The sequence below is a fragment of the Lissotriton helveticus genome, chromosome 1_1 (assembly GCF_964261635.1).
Source record: "Lissotriton helveticus chromosome 1_1, aLisHel1.1, whole genome shotgun sequence".
NCBI lineage: Eukaryota > Metazoa > Chordata > Amphibia > Caudata > Salamandridae > Lissotriton > Lissotriton helveticus.
The window spans coordinates 279,854,847-279,875,196 of NC_136057.1; the positions used below are offsets into that span (position 1 = coordinate 279,854,847).

At 47.3% G+C, this 20,350-nt stretch overlaps 1 protein-coding gene across 1 annotated transcript in view; it reads left to right on the forward strand.

The window, feature by feature from the left end:
- The window catches only part of LOC144769367 (uncharacterized), a 235,124-nt gene that overhangs the window by 139,265 nt on the left and 75,509 nt on the right, over positions 1-20,350 (forward strand). Inside the window, exons 10-11 of the mRNA XM_078653424.1 lie at positions 2,024-2,217; positions 2,326-2,385. Coding sequence (XP_078509550.1) covers positions 2,024-2,217; positions 2,326-2,385 — 254 coding nt within the window. The remainder of the gene's footprint in view (positions 1-2,023; positions 2,218-2,325; positions 2,386-20,350) is intronic.

The window sequence follows — 20,350 nt, forward strand, 5'->3', positions numbered from 1 at the left end:
ACTAGGTTCCAGAAACAGGCTAGGAAAAAGCAAAAAGTTTCAGGGTGAACGTGCCAAAAAGGGCCAGGTCCAACAGTGACGCACCAGCATCGTAAAAAATGTGCCTTGTTGCACCATATTTACAAAGTGACGCATCTAGGTAGATGCGTCACTTTGTAAACCCCTGCGCTACATTATACCTACGCCAGGTATAATGTATGTAGGGGGGGCGTTCTGACGCAATAAAGGGTCATAGAAGTGACGCAGTGAAATCTATAAGATTTCACTGCGCCACTTCTAGGACACAAATGCGTCAATTTCTTACGCCTGCCTCACAGTAGGCGTAAGACTGACGCAGGCCCTTTCACATGGGGCTTGCCCCATGTGAAAGGACACATTGCTGGAGTTGCGTCACTTTTTGACACACTCCAGCAATGCGTCACTTTTGCGCCATACAGATACGTCAGAAATACTGACGTATCTGTAACTCCTTGCGCCATGATGCGTCATACTGTAAATATGACGCATCATTGATGTTGCAAGGAGGGCGCAGTGAAAAGTGACGCATCGCTGCGTCACTTTTCATAAATGAGGCCCCTGGATCTAGAAGTGCTACCTAAAGATCAGGATATTTGAAAATTGAATAAAGAAGTAGTATTGAGGTGGAATCGCAGGAATACAATATATAAACACATTCTAAAGGGTGGGATACTAAAATGGAATAGCAAGAATATAATATATACATGATATCCAGAAGGTGGGATACTGAAGTGGAATAACAAAAATACAATATATAAATAAATTCCAAAGGGTGGGATACTGAAGTGGAATCACAAGAATACAATGTATAAGATATATCCAAAGGGTGGAGTATTGACGTAAACTCCAAAGAAGGAGATAAACGAATTAGATGAATAGAGTGGGATACAGAAGCGATGTCCATACAGTGGGATATAACAGTATGCTCCAAAATGTGGGTTACAAAAGCTAAATTAAAGACTAGGCTATGAAACGTTGATCCAAAGTGTGGCATAAAGAACTGATATCCAAACAGTGAGATATAAACCTGAGATCAAAAGATTAGAATACAGAAGCGAAATTCATCATTTCGGATCTGGAAATAGGGTCAAAATGCTACGTTCTATAACAAAAATGTAAAGCAAAGGATTTAAAAGTGAGGTTCTCAGATTAGGGTATACATGTAATATCCAAAGGGTTGATGTTGAAGTAAGATTAACATGAGGGGTGTAGAAGTGAATTCCAAAACATAGAGGTATGTGATCCAAAGGGAAAGATACCTAAATGTGATACAAATGTAATGATGCAGATGTGATATCACAAAATTAAGATCTAGAAGAGAATGGGATAAATAGCAGAAGTAAAATGTGTATGCCTTCATTGCTTCACCTCTCAGACATTGCTCCCTCTTACACATAAATACATTGATTCATCCTTAAATGCTTATATATAGTGTTTAAAGCCCACACATTAAGGCATTTGACATATTTTACACATATATACATCTCCTTCTAGGGTCCATGAACATCATTTAGGGATCACCAAGGGTCGCAGCTGCGACTCCTGACTTTTCCCTTGCAACCCCTGACAGTGGCTTTGCGACCCCTGGTCTCAGAGGAGGCAAAATGAGTGCCAGGAACACAGTGGCAGCTTCTCCTTATGAGCGTCAATTAAGGCTCCACTCTTTGTTGTGGCTACATTTCTTTTCACTATTTCACTATTCACTAATAGTGTAAATAAAAATGGAGTACAATTAGCTGGATGGAATTCGACATTCTCTGGCAGCTGGGGAAATAAAATAAAAATGCTTTTAAATGTTTGTTGTGTGCATGCTTGTGGGCGAGTGTCTGTTTACGTGAGAGAGTGTGAATGTGTTCATGTGTTAGCATGTGAATGACATTCAAGGTCAAAGGTCATGTGATGTCACTTCCACTACCCCTTGCATTTGGGTACATTGACATTCATGATAGGGTCAGGCACAGAGGTGCTACTCTGTATTATTTTATATTCATTAACTTGTAGTCAGACTTGGCCCTGATCCGGAACAATGCTAAAGTGGGCAGCCTGATTGCTGTGTCCCTCAGCAAGCTCCGGAATGTGGGGCGGAGCAGGCGAGATCCCCATGCACAGAAGAAGCGCTCTACGCTGCCAGCAAGAGAAGACATGACCCCTTCTCCTAGGATGGAAGATACCGCAGCACTGAAGGAGAACCCTCGGCCCGTAAGTCTTATATTATATGGACCTTTTTCTGAGCAATATCCAAAGAATTACCTAATGAGGCTATATGTTTATGAAAACCACAACTAATGTCCTCCCTCTAACATCTAGGTCATCATTGGAGGCACCAATGTGGACTTCATAGCCAAGGCGGCAAATGAAAATCTTGTGGTATGTTCCTTAAATGTTCATAAAATGGTTATTATTCGCAATTATTCACTTGACACAGATGATCTCGATATTTTCAAGGATTTTAAACCCTTCAGAACTGGTATCAGGGAGGAGGCACTGAACCTGAAAAGATGGTGCGGTGCTAGTAACATGACTTTTGTGTAGGGGGCATATTTACAAGGATTTATCACTGCCGTAGCATCAGTTTATTGCCATATTTACAAGTTGCCGCAAAGCCCCGTTAGCGACAGTTTTACTGATTTAGCTTCAATTTCTCACAGAGCCAAGTCGGTTAACGTGACTTAGAGAAAATGAGATGCAAGGTAGGTATTCCCGCGTAAAAACTCCAGCAAAACCCACAACGCGATATTTACAAGGAATTCCTTGTGAGTCACTAAAAAAGAAAAACTGCCACTTAGTCACATTAGCAGCTGTTCTTTACCTCTAGGATTGAGCTGGTTTTAAAAATACCACTAACACACTTCTGTAATAAGGGCCTCATTTATGAGGTTTTGGCGCAGAATCTTGCTGTGAAGCCCTGCATCAAAAGAAAAGGGCTGGAATGCTCTGTATCTATAAGATATGATGCAATCCTGCCCATTTCCCCAGCGCTGGCACACAATGGGCTGCCATGTGCCAAAGCTGGTACCCATGCACTGTGGTGCAGGGGTGCCTGCATTGCGGGGCTGATTTATTTTGTGCAGGATAGTAGACCTTCCTGCACAAAATCCATTCCAAGAGGCGACTTCCTCTCTCTATGTGTGCTGCAGAATGCAGCACAGATAGAAAAAGTAATAAACGAGGAGAAATGAAAACATTTCTTCTCGCTGCGCCTCCATAACAACACCCCTGCGGTGGTGTTAGAGTCTGATGCATTCCAAGGTTTGCGATTTTTTTGTAAATTTGGGAATGCTTCAGATTCCATGAATTTTGCATGGGAACATCCACAGCAACACCCATGGAATGCCCCTTTCACACAGTGTTCTGCTTGAAACTGGCACATATTTACAAGGCTGTGAAAAGCCACGTAAAGTGGCATTGTAAATATGCCATGGCACGTTGCGCCACGACTATTGGCAACAGGAAGCTGGAAACAGGGAACCGCGGAAAGCCAGAGACTCTCTGGTGCCGTCGGAAGCCGTGGCAGAAGGAGAGACGCACAACCAGAAACCATTGGGGTCGCTCGGGTACTGTAGCATTGGTAGTGTTGATGAGAGCAAACACGTGCAGATAGAAGGGGTATCTTTTATAGCCTAGCGCTCTAGCTGCCGTACTTGGAGGTGTGCTGACGTGTCGCCAGCAATTAGGCCATGTGTGCATATCTATGGTTGTATGGTCAAGTGCCATGGTTGCAAATGCAATGTGCTTAATGTCTTCTGCTTAACTAATGTACCTCATATATACAATCTTTGTTGGACATATCCAGAGTGCACAGACATGTAATTGATGGAACAACCACTACCACAAGGGATTACTCTGATCAGTAGCACACATGATACATTGGGACAGTTAAACTACCAACACGCTGAACAGTATCATAATACTAGCACTATTTACACTCCAGGTTAGACAAGCGTGAGTGTGCACAATGTGCAAAGACAGGGGGGAAGAAGGATCAGGACATCCACCCCAACAGCAGTGCCATAGAGGGGAACGGATCTGCCACCAGAGGATCACCTCATTCACCTCTAACAAGAGGAGGTCCTAGCCCATTGCATGCCTAAGAAGGGGTCCATTGTCCTCCTCCTGAACCAGAAAGCACCTGGCCTGCACCAACATCCCGCCACACAACTGGCTACTTCCTGTCCTCCACATGCTGGTGTCAGGAACTTTTCAACATACCACCACCAGAGTGGCAGGAGTATCCCAGGCATCATTTTCCATGTCTCTCTCCACTGTCCTGGATGCCAATATAAGCCTGACAGCTAACAACGACATCTCCGAGGGCATATCGTGAGTGTCATAGAGGAAATCTGCACTGCTATTGCAAGTGCAGACACACAATGAATGGATACCAAATACTGTCAAAGCTATGGCCCCCACTGTCCCCAGGGTGTCTTGCATTGCAGTGTACGCAGGATACTTGTTCAATGGTTCTGTGCAACCTCACAACACATCTACTAACTTCTATATAGTGTCCCTGCAGTGGACACTGTGCACCACTGGGTGTCGTAAAACATTTCACTGGCTCACATACATCCACTTTGTTGTCCATGCCTTAACCATTAAAAAATCAAATTCCCAAATCAGATGTGTTTGGGGTAAACTATGATGAAAGGTCTGATGCTGGTGCTGTGCAAAAATTGGTAGTATGGCGATTTGTCTTGTCTCAACACAGAGGGATGATGCTTATGTACCATATTTGTGGTGCATCCCCATGTGTGCCCTTGCATAAAGTGATGGTTTGTCTGGCCAGCACTTTTTTATGCTAACGTGAATTTTCTTATCTACTCATTTATTTAAAAGGTTTTATATAGCGATGCTGATGCTAGAGTTTGCGTTATTTTTCGCAGCCGCTATCTGATCTTCACACTACTAAGCGACGTATTGTAAATATGGCGCAAACATATTGGGCCCAATTCACAGAATGAACTTAAGACTCAATCTTAAACTTACTACTATTTTGGTATTCATAAAATTCACTTACTACTTTTGGTATTCACAGAAGTTAGGATTTTATCTTAAGTTTGTCTTAAGACAGACTTAAGACAGACCTAAGACAAAATCCTTACTTAAGTCTGTCTTAAGTCTGTCTTAAGACAAAATCCTAACTTCTGTGAATACCAAACGTAGTAAATTCATTCTGTGAATGTCAAAAGTAGTAAGTGCATTCCGTGAATACCAAAATAGAAGTAAGTTTAAGATTGAGTCTTAAGTTCATTCTGTGAATCGGGCCCAGCGTTAGGATTTGGCAGTCGGCAGCAGTAAAAAAAATGCAGCTAAACAGTGTGAAAACTGCTTAGTGGCAATCCTTATAAATATACCCCTAGGTGTTTGTTTACAAAACTGCATACACAAAAATGGTAATAATACATTTCTCTAGTCCAGATACAGTTAAAATGATCCTTGGCATTGGATTGAATAGTGTTAGAGCAGAGATGGTGTTTTCACTGTCCTGAATCAATCAATCAGTAGATTTGAAGAGCACTACTTATCCCTGGTGAGGGTAGCCCCATAGAGACAAATCCTGCGAAACTCTTCTGACTTTTGTTTCTCTAGCTATGGTGTTGGGTTGTTTTTATTTACTTGTCACTGCTGAGCATCCTTCATCTTTTCACAATATGCAGACACTGATTCCCCAAAGAAAGGGGCCTTAGTTTGCATGTGTGTCTCGTGACAATACAGAAGGCACTACTGGGGAGCATACCTCCTACAGCATTTATATTCTTCTTTCGCATTTCATTAGTTTGATAGGTGGATGGCACCAATATTGTAAAGAATAAAAAGCATTAACTTACAAAAGAGATGGCATTAGGGAAGTAATGATACACTGTTGATTTCCTATTGCACTGACAATATAGCGCTGAGAAGGCACTGCTCGGGAAAGTGGTTCACTGGATCCCAAAAGCGGTGAGCAAAGTGGCATAACCTGGTATCACCAAAGAGCTGAGAAGGCAAGACATGATGAGGCTTATGCTGCGAAGGTTCAAAAGAACACATAAGGAAAACTCTCTCACTACTAGAGTTCAGAGTAGACCCCTTTATCTCCTGTCACTGTTTTATAATGGAAATCTCCTCAAACAGTCTTAAGGAACAGATTTATAGAAGCATTTGCAATGCAATAGGTCTTGCATTTGTTAAAGTTAGAGCTGATGGAGTTAAAAAGAAATGCGTTACTTACCTGTAACAGCAGTTATCCAGTATTGGTGTCTTTCATAGATTCACATGCCTGAATCATTCCCCGTCGTCGAGATGGGAGCCCCGGTACATAGAAAAGTAATGTCCTATAGACATACATAGAGAAAAGTAGGCCTAAGGGCCTTGCCTTAGTAGCCTATCTATGTCCTTTTGTGAAAAGGACCAAAATCCTGAGGGTAGCCAATCAGCTACCACCTCCCTCTAGAAGCTTCCTGCCAGGAGCCTCAGTCTCTCAGATTTTCGTACGCACCAAGCTAGGTAGACGTAACATATGTTATGGAGTGAGAGATGAGTCCTTCCTGGGGAGGCGGGAGGGTTGCATGTGAATCTATGAAAGACACCAATACTGGATAACTGCTGTTACAGGTAAGTAACGCATTTCTTATCCAGTATTATGGGTGTCTTTCATAGATTCACATGCCTGAATCAGAATAGCAAGCAATACATTATGCACATTTGCGATGGAACATAACAAATAGTCTGAGATAATACATATCATGCGACTAGGAACCATCAGCAATACAAATAATAAAGTAAATAAATGTGCATACCATTGCAGGACGGTGGGAAGGAGGAAGGCTCATCTTACTGAAATAGATGGCGAAGTACGGCCTGGCCCACAGCTGCATTCTGCATCAGTTCCGTATCCAGGCAGTAGTGCCTGGTAAATGTATGCGGCGATTTCCAGGTCGCTGCCCTGCAGATGTCCAGAATCGGTACTCCAGCGAATAGTGCCGCCGATGTGGACACAGCCCTTGTGGAATGCGCTCGGACTTTGGAATGTAATGGACGTCCGGCTTTGTCATGGCAAAAAGCAATTGCCGCTGATATCCATCGTGAAATGCTTTGTTTGGAGAGTGGCATGCCTTTTCTAGGTCTGCTGAAGGCGATGAAAAGCTGATTTGTTTTTCTGAAATGTTTTGTTTTGTCTAGGTAAAATTTTAGACATCTCTGTAGGTCCAAAGAGTGAAGAGATCTTTCAGCCACAGTACTGGGGTTCGGGAAGAATGAGCGAAGTACAAGTGGTTCATTTAGATGGAAGTCCGAGGGGACTTTAGGAATGAAGCGAGCATTGGTTCTTAAAATCACTCTGTCCTCTCTGAACTGCATGAAAGGATCTTGTATTAAAAGAGCTTGTAACTCACTGACCCTTCTCGCTGAGGTTAAAGCCAAAAGAAGTGCAGTTTTCCATGAGATGTATTTGATATCAGCCCTATGGATGGGCTCAAATGGGTGCTTCATCAATTGGTTGAGTACCACATTAAGGTGCCACGTTGGTGGAACTCGTCTTGGCCTTGGAAATGATCTATAGAGCCCTTTAAGGAATTGCTTTATTAATCTGTTGGACCATGGGGAAGGTCCTTTTGAAGTTCTCGTAAAGCGGGAGATTGCTGCCAGATGCACTGTAATAGAGGCATGTGCAAGTCCCGATTGTGCCAGATGTAGTAAATATGGCAGTAACTGCTCTGGAGTGATCTTGAAAGGATGGATATTGTTGTCTTTACACAAAACACAAAAGCGTTTCCATTTTAAGGAATAAGTTTTGTTCGTGCTAACTGCTCTTGCCTTGGCTAGGACTTCCCTGCACTCCTGCGGGATGTTTAGTTGACAGAACTCTCGGTACTCAGGAGCCATGCCGATAATCTGAGAGATTCCAGATTCGGGTGGAGTACTTGGCCTTTGGACATCGAGAGTAGAGAGGGATGTTGATGCAGATGGATTGATGGTTGGACTGAGAGGCGGCGGAGGTCCGTGAACCAATGCTGTCTCGGCCAGTATGGGGCAATGAGAATCAAGGTGCAGTGTTCCATTTTCATTTTCCGAATGACTCTGGTTATCAGGGGAAATGGCGGAAATGCGTACGCAAACACGTTGCGCCATGCAATGGAAAATGCATTTCCTAGTGACCTCGGTTGGGGATGCCAGCTTGCGAAGCTGTGGAATTTGGCGTTCTCCCTGGTGGCAAAGAGGTCTATTTGCGGTCTCCCCCATTCCGAGAAGATGTCGTTTAGAACTTGTTGGTCCAGGTCCCATTCGTGGGACAGTGACCTCTGCCTGCTTAGAGCGTCCGCTATGACGTTGTCTTTTCCTGGGACATACTCTGCTGTTAATTTGATGTTGTTGTGTAGTAGCCAGTTCCAAATTTTTTGCGATTCGCGAGACAGTGTCAGTGAACGTGTCCCTCCCTGCTTGTTCAAGTAGTGCATTGTGGTCGTGTTGTCCGTCCTCACAAGCACTGCTGAGTTTTTGATGCGAGGGAGGAATGCTTGTAGAGAGTGTAGAACTGCTCGTAGTTCTAGGAGGTTGATATGTAGAGTCCTCTCTTGTTCCGTCCACTTGCCACTGATTTGCAATTCCTGAAGGACTGCACCCCATCCTTCTAGAGAAGCGTCTGTCGTTATGACATGTGTGGTTGCTGGTATCAAGAACGTTAGACCTTTCGATAAGTTCTTGTTCGTTGTCCACCAAAGTAAAGCCTTGGTTATTTGTCGAGTGATGGCGATGTGATCCTCGAAAGAACCTGTACATTGGGTCCACTGTTTGGTCAAGGCCTCCTGAAGGGGGCGCATTCTGAGCCGACAGTGAGGGATGAGTAGTATGCAAGAAGACATCATCCCTAGAAGGGACTTGAAAGTTCGGACTTTGATGGTGTGTTTTGAAGACACTGCGGTAGCCAGAGCCATCAGTTTGTGTTTTCTTTCTTGAGATGGGAAGGCTTTGGAAGAAATCTTATTTAGAGTTGCCCCCAGGAATGTTATAATCTTGGTGGGTTGTAAGGTCGATTTCTCGTAGTTGAGAGTCAGACCTAGGTGCCGGAAAATAGCGAGACAGGCGTTGGAAGACATTTGCGCGTCTGTGATAGATGGTGCTTTCACCAGCCAGTCGTCCAGGTAGGGGAAGACCTGGTGGTTCTACTTTCTCAGGAAAGCTGCCACAGGAGCCAGGCACTTTGTGAAAATGCGTGGCGCTGATTTGAGGCCGAATGGGAGGACACAGAATTGGTAGTGTTGACCTGCTACTTCGAATCGTAGAATTATTTTGTGGCGTTTGTGTATCGGGATATGGTAATATGCGTCTTGCAGGTCCAAAGACGTCATAAAGTCTCCTTCCTCTAGGGATCCTAGGATTTCCTGGATAGTCACCATTCGAAACGATTGGCTCTTCAGGAAGGTATTGAGTGCCCTGACATCTAGAATGGGCCTCCATTTCTTCTTTTTCTGTTGAATTAAAAAGAGGCGGGAATAAAATCCCTTCCCTTTTTGAGCTGATGGGACTCGCTCTATTGCTCCTTTCTTCAACATTGAAGAGATTTCTTGTAGGAGTAAACGAAGGTGCCTGTGTGGAATTTTGCGTGGAGGAGTTAACGGTGGGATTGAGTTGAATTCCAACGTGTGACCGTGCTGGATTAATTGGCGTACCCACCGATCTGTCGTTATCGATCTCCAATTGTGGAGTAAGTGTGTCAATTTTCCTCCAATTTTGAGTGGACAAGACGGTGGGGGGACTGGCTGCGGGAAATGGTCATTGTCTTCCGCCTGCCGTTTTCTTCTGGGATTTACCCCTGAAGTTCGATCTCCCGTAGGAGGTCTGACGACCTTGTTGCTGCTGTCGCTGCTGATATTGTGAGCGATTTTGATTGTAGGGATAAGAGGATTTTCCTTGATATGATCCTCTGTATGAGGGTTGACCCCTTCCTCTGTGCCCTCGAAAGGACTGGTTCTTAAATTGTAAAGTCCCGAGAGCTCTTGCAGTGTCAGTGTCTTCCTTGATCGTCTGCAAGGCCTCATCTATTTTGTCCCCAAATAGGTGTTGTCCATCATAGGGTATGTCCAAAACTTTGGTTTGGACCTCTTGTCGAAAGGATGTCGCTTTGAGCCATCCTTGTCTGCGCAAAACTACTGCGCCTGCCAGCTGTCTGAAGCCCGTCATGGCGACATCTACAGCGGAAGCAATGATCTCCGATGCTGACATTTGTCCTTCTTTAAGGAGTGACTGGACCTCATCCTTCAAGTCTTCGGGTACATCTGCTAGATATGGAACGATATCTTCCCGTAATTGTCTATTGTATCTGCCTAGCAGCTCAATAGCGCTGGCCACTTTTACAGTCATAGCTGATGTTGTGGAGAAACGTTTGCCGATGCCATCCAATTTCCTGCCCTCCTTGTCTGGTGGTGCTGACAGTGGCGAGGATGGATTTCTGGAATTCTTTTGAGCGGCTTGGGTGACTACCGAATCCGGCTTGGGATGTGCATTAAGGCATGTAGGTGCAGTTGATGGTGCCTTGTACTTTTTATCTAGTCTAGGCACCACTATTGAAACTGATGCAGGTGTTTGCATGAGTTGCTGACCTTGTTCCCAGATGTGATCTATTATGGGAATTGATCTAGCCGTCTTTTTTATAGGATCTTTAAAGTCATATAAGAAACAATCTGTTTCCTTTGATTCCATGGTCATGTGGAATCTAGTGGCCGCTCTCTCTATTAAATTGTGGAATCCGTTGATATCCACTGGTGGAGAGTCCGAAGTGTTGGGTTCCGGTGTGGCTGGAGAATGAGCGACATAATCCTCATCGTCTCTGTTATGGGACAGGTCATCTCGAACCTCTCCTTCCTCAGGTACATCGTCTTCCTCATCAGAAGATTGGATGTCATGAACTGTTTCCCTTTCTTGAGGAATGTCCAAAGGTGGTGGCCTTGACTTTGGAGATTGTTGCGGTCTGGATGACGCTTGAGATTTCTCCGTGGAAGGGGCCGCTGGCGATTCTGGGAATCGTTTTTTGTAGTCTTCGATCAAGAACTGTAGATCAGTGACTATCGCAGCCGGAAGGCAGATCATTGGAGTAACTTGAGTATGTACTTGAGCCTTAACAGTTTCTTCTGTAAAAATTACCTCATCTCCATCATCGTCTGTACTCTGGCATTTGACATTGAGATCCGACGGACTAGTAGCCTGATCGAATTGGGCAGTCCTCTGATTCATCATCTTGTAATAGACAAGATGGGGGCAGTTTTTGAACCCTACTGGGTGATGTCAAATCTGGTGTAATAGGGAGTTTGGTGACCTTTTTTGATGGAATTAACTCCGCTTTTTTCCATGGCGTCGACGATGTTGTCGTCGACGATGTTGTCGTCGACGGTGTCGTCGACGGTGTTGACGTCGATCGTTTCTCAATCGTCGACGATGAGGTCGTCGACGGTTCCTTTGTCGACGGTGCGGTCGTCGGCGATGTTATCGTCGACGGCGCTCTCGTCGTCGGCGGTGCTCTCGTCGACGACGGTGTTTTAGTCGTCGACGGTGCTTTCGTCGTCGTCGACGGTGACTTTGGCGTCGACGATGCTCCTACCGTCGTCGATGGTGCGCCAGACGTCGATGGTATCTTCGTCGATGGCGTAGGCGTCGCCGTTTTTTGTTTCGTCGTCGACGGTGACGTCGACGGAGCCTTGATAAACGTCGACTGCTTTTTAATTAGTACAATCGATGACAGTGGCTTACCCATCGTCGACGATTGGGTGGTCATCGTCGTTGATGAAGAGGCCGACGACGCCATCGTCGTCGAAACTGTCGTCGTCGACGTGGTGACATAGGTGGTTTTTCTCGAAGAAAACGTCGACGAACTCGTCGACGATGACTGCGTTGGCTTTCTGAAGGTGGTAGCATCCTTCACAGACGTGTCAGATCTTACCTCAGAAGACTTTGTGGTAGTGTTTTTATGAGGGAAGTCTGAATGGCTAGGGGAAGCATCCCTTGGCCTCTTCAAGGACAGTTTCGAAGAAACTGAAGCCATTTCACTGCCCTCCGAGGACAGTACATCATCTTCTCTGGTTTTGAGTCTGTTTAACCAGAGGAGCAGTCTTCCTTCTCTGTCTTTAAGAGTCTTAGTAGAGAATGTTCTACATATCCTACATTTTTTGGGAGAATGATCAGGGTAAAGACAGTAGAGGCAAGTTTCATGCTTGTCATCGACGTGCAGTCTCTTCTTACCACATGATGTACAGGCTCTAAACAGTCCTTTCTTCTGTTGTTCAGCCATTGTTGAAGCAAATAATCCAAGTTTTTTTGTAGAAGAGAGATAAATCCAAGGAGAGCTCAGGTGGGGACTCCCTAGCACAACGTGCGGTAGAAAATCTGAGAGACTGAGGCTCCTGGCAGGAAGGTTGTAGAGGGAGGTGGTAGCTGATTGGCTACCCTCAGGATTTTGGTCCTTTTTACAAAAGGACATAGATAGGCTACTAAGGCAAGGCCCTTAGGCCTACTTTTCTCTATGTATGTCTATAGGACATTACTTTTCTATGTACCGGGGCTCCCATCTCGACGACGGGGAATGATTCAGGCATGTGAATCTATGAAAGACACCCATAATACTGGATAATGACAATGGGTTGTACTTTTGTTTTTTTTATTTGCACTGGAGTAATTATATTTGCATAGCACTATTACCATTGGTATAATACATGCTAATGTATTTTTTTACCTAGCCATGTTGCTGGTTGCAGTACCATATGTGGTCAAAAGAGGGCCCTTGGGACCTCTTTTGGCTACATATGGTACTGCACCCTGCAAAGCTGGAGTTTTTGGGCCCGATTCACAGAATGAACTTAAGACTCAATCCTAAACGTACTACTATTTTGGTATTCACAGAATGCACTTACTACTTTTGGCATTCACAGAATGAACTTACTACTTTTGGTATTTACAGAAGTTAGGATTTTGTCTTAAGTCTGTCTCAAGTCTGTCTTAAGTTTGTTTTAGGACAAACTTAAGACAAAATCCTAACTTCAGTGAATACCTAAAGTAGTAAGTTCATTCTGTGAATGCCAAAAGTAGTAAGTGCATTCTGTGAATACCAAAATAGTAGTAAGTTTAGGATTGAGTCTTAAGTTCATTCTGTGAATCTGGCCCATAGGTATTATAAATGCAATTTTTTTTTTTTACCTAGCCATTTTTACCTAGCCATTTTGCAGGGTGCAGTATCATATGTAGCCAAAAGAGGTCCCGGACCTCTTGTGATACACTGGCATAGTTAAGACGAAAGAGTACAGAGTTCAATGGGGACTTGCACTTAAGGTGGAAAGACTTATCTAAGTATTCTGAGGGGAATGAATGAAGTGCTGGACTACTTAGAACAACTTTGCTTCCAACCTAGGTCAGAGTCCAAGGTAACTTTGAGATTTCTCATGACGTTGGAAAAAGGATGGCAGTGGAGAGTCCACAGGCAAATGGAGGTATAGTTGAGAGCAGGAAGACAAACTGTTTTTGGAGTGGGTCGGATAACCGGGGTGTGCTAGAGACCTCAGAATTGAACGCCTTATGTTTAAACTCTGTGTTTTATGTACAAATGTAGTATGTTTGCCGCAAGAGTTGGTCTTCGTGAATTGCCAGAGCAGAAACTCTATGAATCAATCAATCACGGCATTTGTAAAGCGCGCTACTCACCCGGGTGGGTCTCAAGGCGCTGGGGGAGGGGTAAGTTACTGCTCGAACAGCCAGGTCTTGAGCTGCTTCCTGAAGGAGAGATGGTCTTGGGTTCGCCGAAGGTGGGTGGGGAGGGAGTTCCAAGTCTTGGCTGCCAGGTAGGAGAAGGATCTTCCTCCGGCGGTGGCTCTGCAGATGCGTGGTACGGTGGCGAGTGCGTGGCTGGTCGATCGTAGCTGGCGGGTGGGCGTGTAGAAGGTCATGCGGTCGTTGAGGTACTTGGGGCCCAGGTTGTGGAGAGCCTTGTGTGCGTGGGTGAGGAGTCTGAACGTGATTCTCTTGCTGACGGGGAGCCAGTGCAGGTCTCTCAGGTGTCCGGTGATGTGGCTGTGTCAGGGGATGTCGAGGGTGAGTCGTGCGGAGGCGTTCTGGATGCGTTGGAGTCTTTTTTGAAGTTTAGCTGTGGTTCCGGCGTAGTCTAGTCGGCTGGTGATGAGTGCCTGGGTGACTGTCTTCCTGGTTTCCGTGGGAATCCATCTGAAGATCTTGCCGAGCATTCGCAGGGTGTTGAAGCACGAGGATGAGACGGCGTTGACTTGTCTGGTCATTGACAGGGAGGAGTCCAGGATGAAGCCCAGGTTTCGTGCGTAGTCCGTTGGTTTGGGGGCGGTGCCCAGGGCCGGGGGCCACCAGGAGTCGTCCCAGGCGGAGGATGATGATCCCAGGATGAGGACTTCCATCTTGTCTGAGTTCAGTTTAAGGCGGCTGTTTCTCATCCAGTCGGTGACGTCTTTCATCCCTTCGTGTAGGTTGGCTCTGGCGGTGGTGGGGTCGTTGGTGAGGGAGAGGATGAGCTGGGTGTCGTCGGCGTAGGAGATGATGTTGATGTTGTGCTGGCATGCGATGGCTGTGAGGGGGCTCATGTAGACGTTGAAGAGGGTTGGGCTGAGTGAAGATCCTTGTGGTACGCCGCAGATGACTTCGGTGGCCTCGGATCTGAACGGAGGGAGGCGGACTCTCTGGGTTCTTCCGGTGAGGAACGAGATGATCCACTCCAGCGCTTTCTCTCAGATTCCAACGTTGCTGAGGCGCTTCACTAGGGTGCGGTGGCAGACGGTGTCGAATGCTGCAGAGAGGTCCAGGAGGATGAGGGCCGCTGTCTCCCCGTTGTCGATCAGGGTTCTGATGTCGTCGGTGGCTGCGATTAGGGTGGTCTCGGTGCTGTGGTTGGCCCGAAACCCGGACTGCGAGGGGTCGAGGGATCCGTTCGTCTCGAGGAAGGCGGCAAGCTGTTTGTTGACGGTCTTCTCGATGACTTTGGCCGGAAAAGGAAGGAGTGAGATGGGACGGTAGTTCTTGAGGTCGGTGGGGTCCGCCGTTGGTTTCTTCAGGAGTGCGGTCAGCTCGGCGTGCTTTCAGCTCTCCGGGAAGGTGGCGGTGTGGAAGGAGGAGTTGATGGTGTCTCGGAGATGGGGTGCGATGGTGGCGTCGGCTTTGTTGAAGACGTGGTGTGGGCACGGGTCGGTTGGTGATCCGGAGTGGATGGAGTTCATCGTGCGGGTGGTGTCTTCGGTGCTGATCGGGGTCCAGTTGCAGAGGGTGGTGGTGGCGGGTGCTGGTTCGATGGTAGGGTGCGTGGTCAGTGCGTCGAAGCTGTTGTGTATGTCGGCGATCTTGCGGTGGAAGAACGAGGTGAGTGAGTTGCAGAGGTCTTGTGAGGGAGTAATGTCGTTGTTTCCGGCGCTGGGGTTGGAGAACTCTTTGACGATGCTGAAGAGTTCCTTGCTGTCGTGGGTGTTGTTGTCCAGTCGTTCTTTGAGTGCCGTCTTCTTGGTGGCACGGATCAGCTGATGGTGTTTGCAGATGGCGTGCTTGAGGGCGGTCCTGTTGTCTGTGGTGTGGTCGAGCCGCCAGGCTTTCTCGAGGGTGTGGCAGTTCTTCTTGGATTCCTTGAGTTCGTTGGTGAACCAGGGGGTTTTCTTGCTGCCGGGTCTGCTGGGAGGGTTCTTTAGTGGTGCGAGGTCATCGGCGCAGGCGGTCAGCCACTTGGTGAGCTTGCTGGCTGCTTCGTTGGGGTCCGTTGTGCTGGTCGGAGTGTTCTGGCTGAGGGAAGCGGTGAGCTGCTCGGAGGTGATCTTGCTCCAGCTTCGGCGGGGGACCTTTTGCGGGTGGTGGTGGGTCGTGGTTCTTCTGAAGCTGAAGTGGACGCAGCTGTGGTCGGTCCAGTGGAGTCCGGTGGCGTGGCTGAAGGAGATGTGCTTGCTGGATGAGAAGACGGGTCAAGCGTGTGGCCAGCGTAGTGGGTGGGGGTGTTCACCAGTTGCTTGAGTCCGAGGTTGGCGAGGTTGTCCAGCAGGGTGGTGGTGTTTCTGTCGTTGTTGTTCTCCAGGTGAAAGTTGAGGTCCCCTAGGAGGATGTAGTCGGCGGAGGGAAGGGCGTGCGGGCTGATGAAGTCTGCGATGTCTTCGCTGAATTGTGTGCGTGGTCCCGGTGGTCTGTAGATGAGGGTGCCGCTGAGGGTGGTCTTGGGGTCAGTGTGTATCTGGAAGTGCAGGTGTTCGGTGGCTGTGAAGGTTTCGTCGGAGTTAGTTGAGATGCGGATGGTGTTCTTGTGTATGATGGCGATGCTTCCTCCCGTCTGGTTGACGCGGTCCTTCCGGGTGATCTTGTATCCGTCCGGGATGGCTATGGCGATGTCGGGCGCCGAGGAGGCATTCATCCAGGTTTCGGTGAGGAAGGCGACGTCCGGTGCTGTCGTGTCGAGCAGGTCCCAGAGTTATACAGCGTGCCTGTGGACGGAGCGGGTGTTGAGCAGGATGCACTTCAGGTGGTTGCTGCTGGTGCTGGGCTTGGCGGGGGTGGGGCAGGTCCGGTAGCAGGTGAAACGGCAGGCTTGGCAGGCGAAGGGTCCGTGGGTGCGTCTCGGGGTGGCTCGGTAGCAGGCATGGTTCCGGCCGGCTTTGAGTGCGTTGAGGGTGGCGGCATCGTAGGTTCGTCGTGTGGTCTTGCACAATGAATAATTCAGGTATGTCCCTCCACGTCCCCACAAAGGAGTGCGCTGCTGTAACAATGCCCATTGGCTCATCCTTGCATTTAAATACATAGCCCAGCCAGCTGTTTAGTATAGTCTACCATATTGTTACAGGGACCTTCAGCAATTTTAGGGAAATGGTGTTGTGCACAGGGTCTTGTCTAACAAGCATTGGAAAAGTGAACAAGTCAAGCAGGTGCCTATTCAGCATGGTGCCCGTGTTGTTGCTAATGCCTAAACTTTAGTGCTCACCAGGGAACAGGAGGGTAAGGAGGAGCAATGTGCCGGGCTGTCCCAAAAAAAAAGAGTGGAAGTGGCGCGGCCGCTATAGTTAAAGCGCGCCGTGCGTCTAATAAATAAATCATGCAGATTAAAAGGAGCAAGTTGCAAGGAAAATAAAGGCACGCTCCAGTTACAGCATGCTTCGCTGCCTAAATAGAAAATAAAATAAAGTAGATTATAAGGTGCAAGCAAAGTGACGCAATCGCAGGAAAGCCTGTTCTACCTGCAGTAGGAGAAAATCAATAAAGAAAGTAGTGCTCGCAGACTGTAAATAAGACATACCGTGGAACAACAGAAGTAAAAGGGCCAGTCCTCATGGAAGATTACATATAAAGACAAGGCGGTACTAAAGAGGGGACTAAAAAGCCTAAAAAGGAATCAGAAGCCAGCATTTACAAAGGAGAATGCCACGCGCCAATGAAAAATATGGGTGGAGAGTGGGCGGAGATTCAAGTCCATACCCGAATACAGCATGCCTCGCACTGCAGCGCATGCGCTGCCATGGCTCGCTCTAAAAAATGAACCCCATGACCTGCAGTATCAGCAAATACAGGCGGTACTATCTCAGCTCGTGTCTTTTATTAGCCTAGTTCATTTGTGCCCATGACTGTAAAACAGGGGTCTTACGTCAATGTCGTACGTCGTTTCTGCTTGCAGACACGGGGTATTCAATAACCACTGGTTTCGCAGCCTTCCTCTCAACACTTTTCCCATTCTGCCTTTGTTTCTGCATCTAAAATTCTTCTTATTTGCCTGGGTCTGCTATTTTTTTCATCTGTGGTTGTGTGTGCATCTTCTTGTTTTTAGGAGTGAGTCTTTCCATGTTCTTCAGTTGAAATGTGATTAGCTGTGCAACAGCCCCATCAACCTAGGAGCATATGTATTTAGTTGTATTGTATTGAATGCATATGTAACGTGCATTGCTTTGTGGTGCTTTCACACTTCAGGGAAAGGAGCCTTCTGCCAACAAAGGGCTTGTGCCAGCATCTGGAGCCTGCTACACATCCACATACTTGCCGCCTAACTCATTCATCCATCCAGTGCTTACTCATTCGTCACTTTCATACATCCATACAGACAATGTCATTCATTCAATCATCCATGCATTTGCACATTCATTCACACCCAGTCACTTACCCATCCACGCCATAGTCACTCATCCATCCATTTGTTCACCTATAACTCCGTTGCACACCCAATCATACATAATCAATCATCAACTCTTCCACCCACTCTCAGCTTCACCTTCTTACCAATTTTGTGTGTGTGTGGGCCTGTGCAATGGCACATACAAAATCGTCAAACAATGAAGAAGCATATGCATTAAAAAAAACAAGACTTGTCGACTTTGACAATGCTTGTTTAAACAGCTATTGCTCTGACAGGACCTTAACTTTGCGTGCAAAGACTCAAGTTGTGCAGTATGGGTTCTGAACCCTCTTCCACCCCTTGGTGTAAACCTCTAGCGCTCACTCTTGGAGAGACATGTATACAAAGAGAGTAACTTCATTATCCACTGGAGTGTAGTGAAATCAGAGGCCTGGGAACACCAGCGGTAATCACCATTGCCCCCAGTAACCTCTGGCAAAGCTTGGATCCAGGATACATCTGTTGTGAGAGGTTGGGTAAGCGTGAACAGGCTGGGCTAGGTTTACGCAAGGGGCACACTTGTGTGAACAGGAAAGCATAGTTTCATCTGTGGCCAGTCAGTGGGGTTTTACCTGAGAACACATACGTGTCTCTGGACAGATCGGTGTGTTTTTAACCTGTGTGTACATTGCAGTGTGGGTATTTGCGTTGGAGGCATACCCTATTTAAAGTCACCAGGGAGGTGTGGCTTTAAACCACTGATATTTTCTCCTAGAGTGGAAGGTGGAGAAGGGAGCCAAAACCCAGCAGATTACTTTTCATGAGTACACCTATCTCATCACAGTTTGACTTCAAAGACAGCTGAAGCATAACTTAACTCCATTGTGAGATCAAGCACCTCAGACACTCTGGCTCTGGAACAAATAATTGCTGCCACTAATGCAGAAATAGACATGACTAAAATAAAAGAACTTACTCCCACGCACTCATGGAGAAGAAGTAGCCACCCCTTGCGAATGTAGAATTCCAAAAGTTCAAAATGTACAGGATGAGCTCGCAGTCACACAAGAGGGTATAAAACTGTGAGGCTTGAGAATCTTCATACCTGGAAGCCTACGACACCGGGTGCTCGAGCTGGCCCATGAAGAACACTGTGATATTGTAGCCACCAAGAGAGCATTAAGAAATAGTGTGGTTCCCTCAACTAGATAAACGAATCAAGAAAGTGCTGAAGGTGTGCCACATCTGCAGTTGTTTGCTCCCCAAGATGATGCAGCACCCAGTGACAATGTCTGACCTTCCTGCCCATATGTGGGTGAGGATTGCAGTTTACTTTTTCGGGCCTTAGGTAATGAATACCATCCTACAGTAGTCATGAATGAATATTCACGTTTTCTTTTGGTGGAAGACCTCTCCTTGACAACCCATGACAAAGTTATAGAATGGCTTGATGATGGAAGGGTGTGGCTTTGCTAGCCACGATGGCGGATGCGACTCGCCAGAGCTCCGCGCCCGGTGCCCATCAAGCAGCATCCATCAACTGCAGCGGGGGCCCCATACAGAACCAGAGGGCTTCCGCTGCACTCCTAAACGACAGGGGCTTCAGCAGGAGCGGAGATCCCAACAAGAAAAGGGAGAGGATGGAACATCTTTGGCGGTCCACACGGCAGGGGCCGTCTGACTTTAATATGGTGGGCACCCGCGGACTCCCAATGCCGACGGAGAGACCCTGAAGTACCGGGATTGCGGTAGCTGTGTGGGGCGGACCGGCACCCGGAGGTGAGCGATGGTGTGCCGGAGTGCTTTTATTGGTTATGGAAGGCGGGACCCAGAGGCGCCGCTGGATTCCTGACTGGGCTGCACACCACGAGGGACCCTTTGGCAGGCGCCATAAACGCCAGTGAAAATCACGTGCCCGTAGTGATCCCTGGACACTGCTCAGTGACCGCTAGGCCCCAGCACAAGACCTCACACACTCTGCCATCTGGTACCCGGGGGCTAACAGAGGAGGGGCGGCGGCCCACCGGAAGGCAGCAAGGAATTCATGGGGACTGTGCGGGGAGTAAGACGAAAAGCTCGAACCCACCTTCAGGGGGCGGGGAAGGGATCAAGCCCATGGGCGTGAAGACACAACTGAAACCCCAACCCCACCCCTCGGCCACTGTTACTGGACAAACCCTGCCGCATGGAGAAGCTCCCCTTGTCTCCCCCGGAGGGCTCTTGGTGCCTGGAGAAAGTCCGGGGCCTCGACTGCATTAACCTGAGCAAGGTGCTCCCCCAAGCGGGGCACCA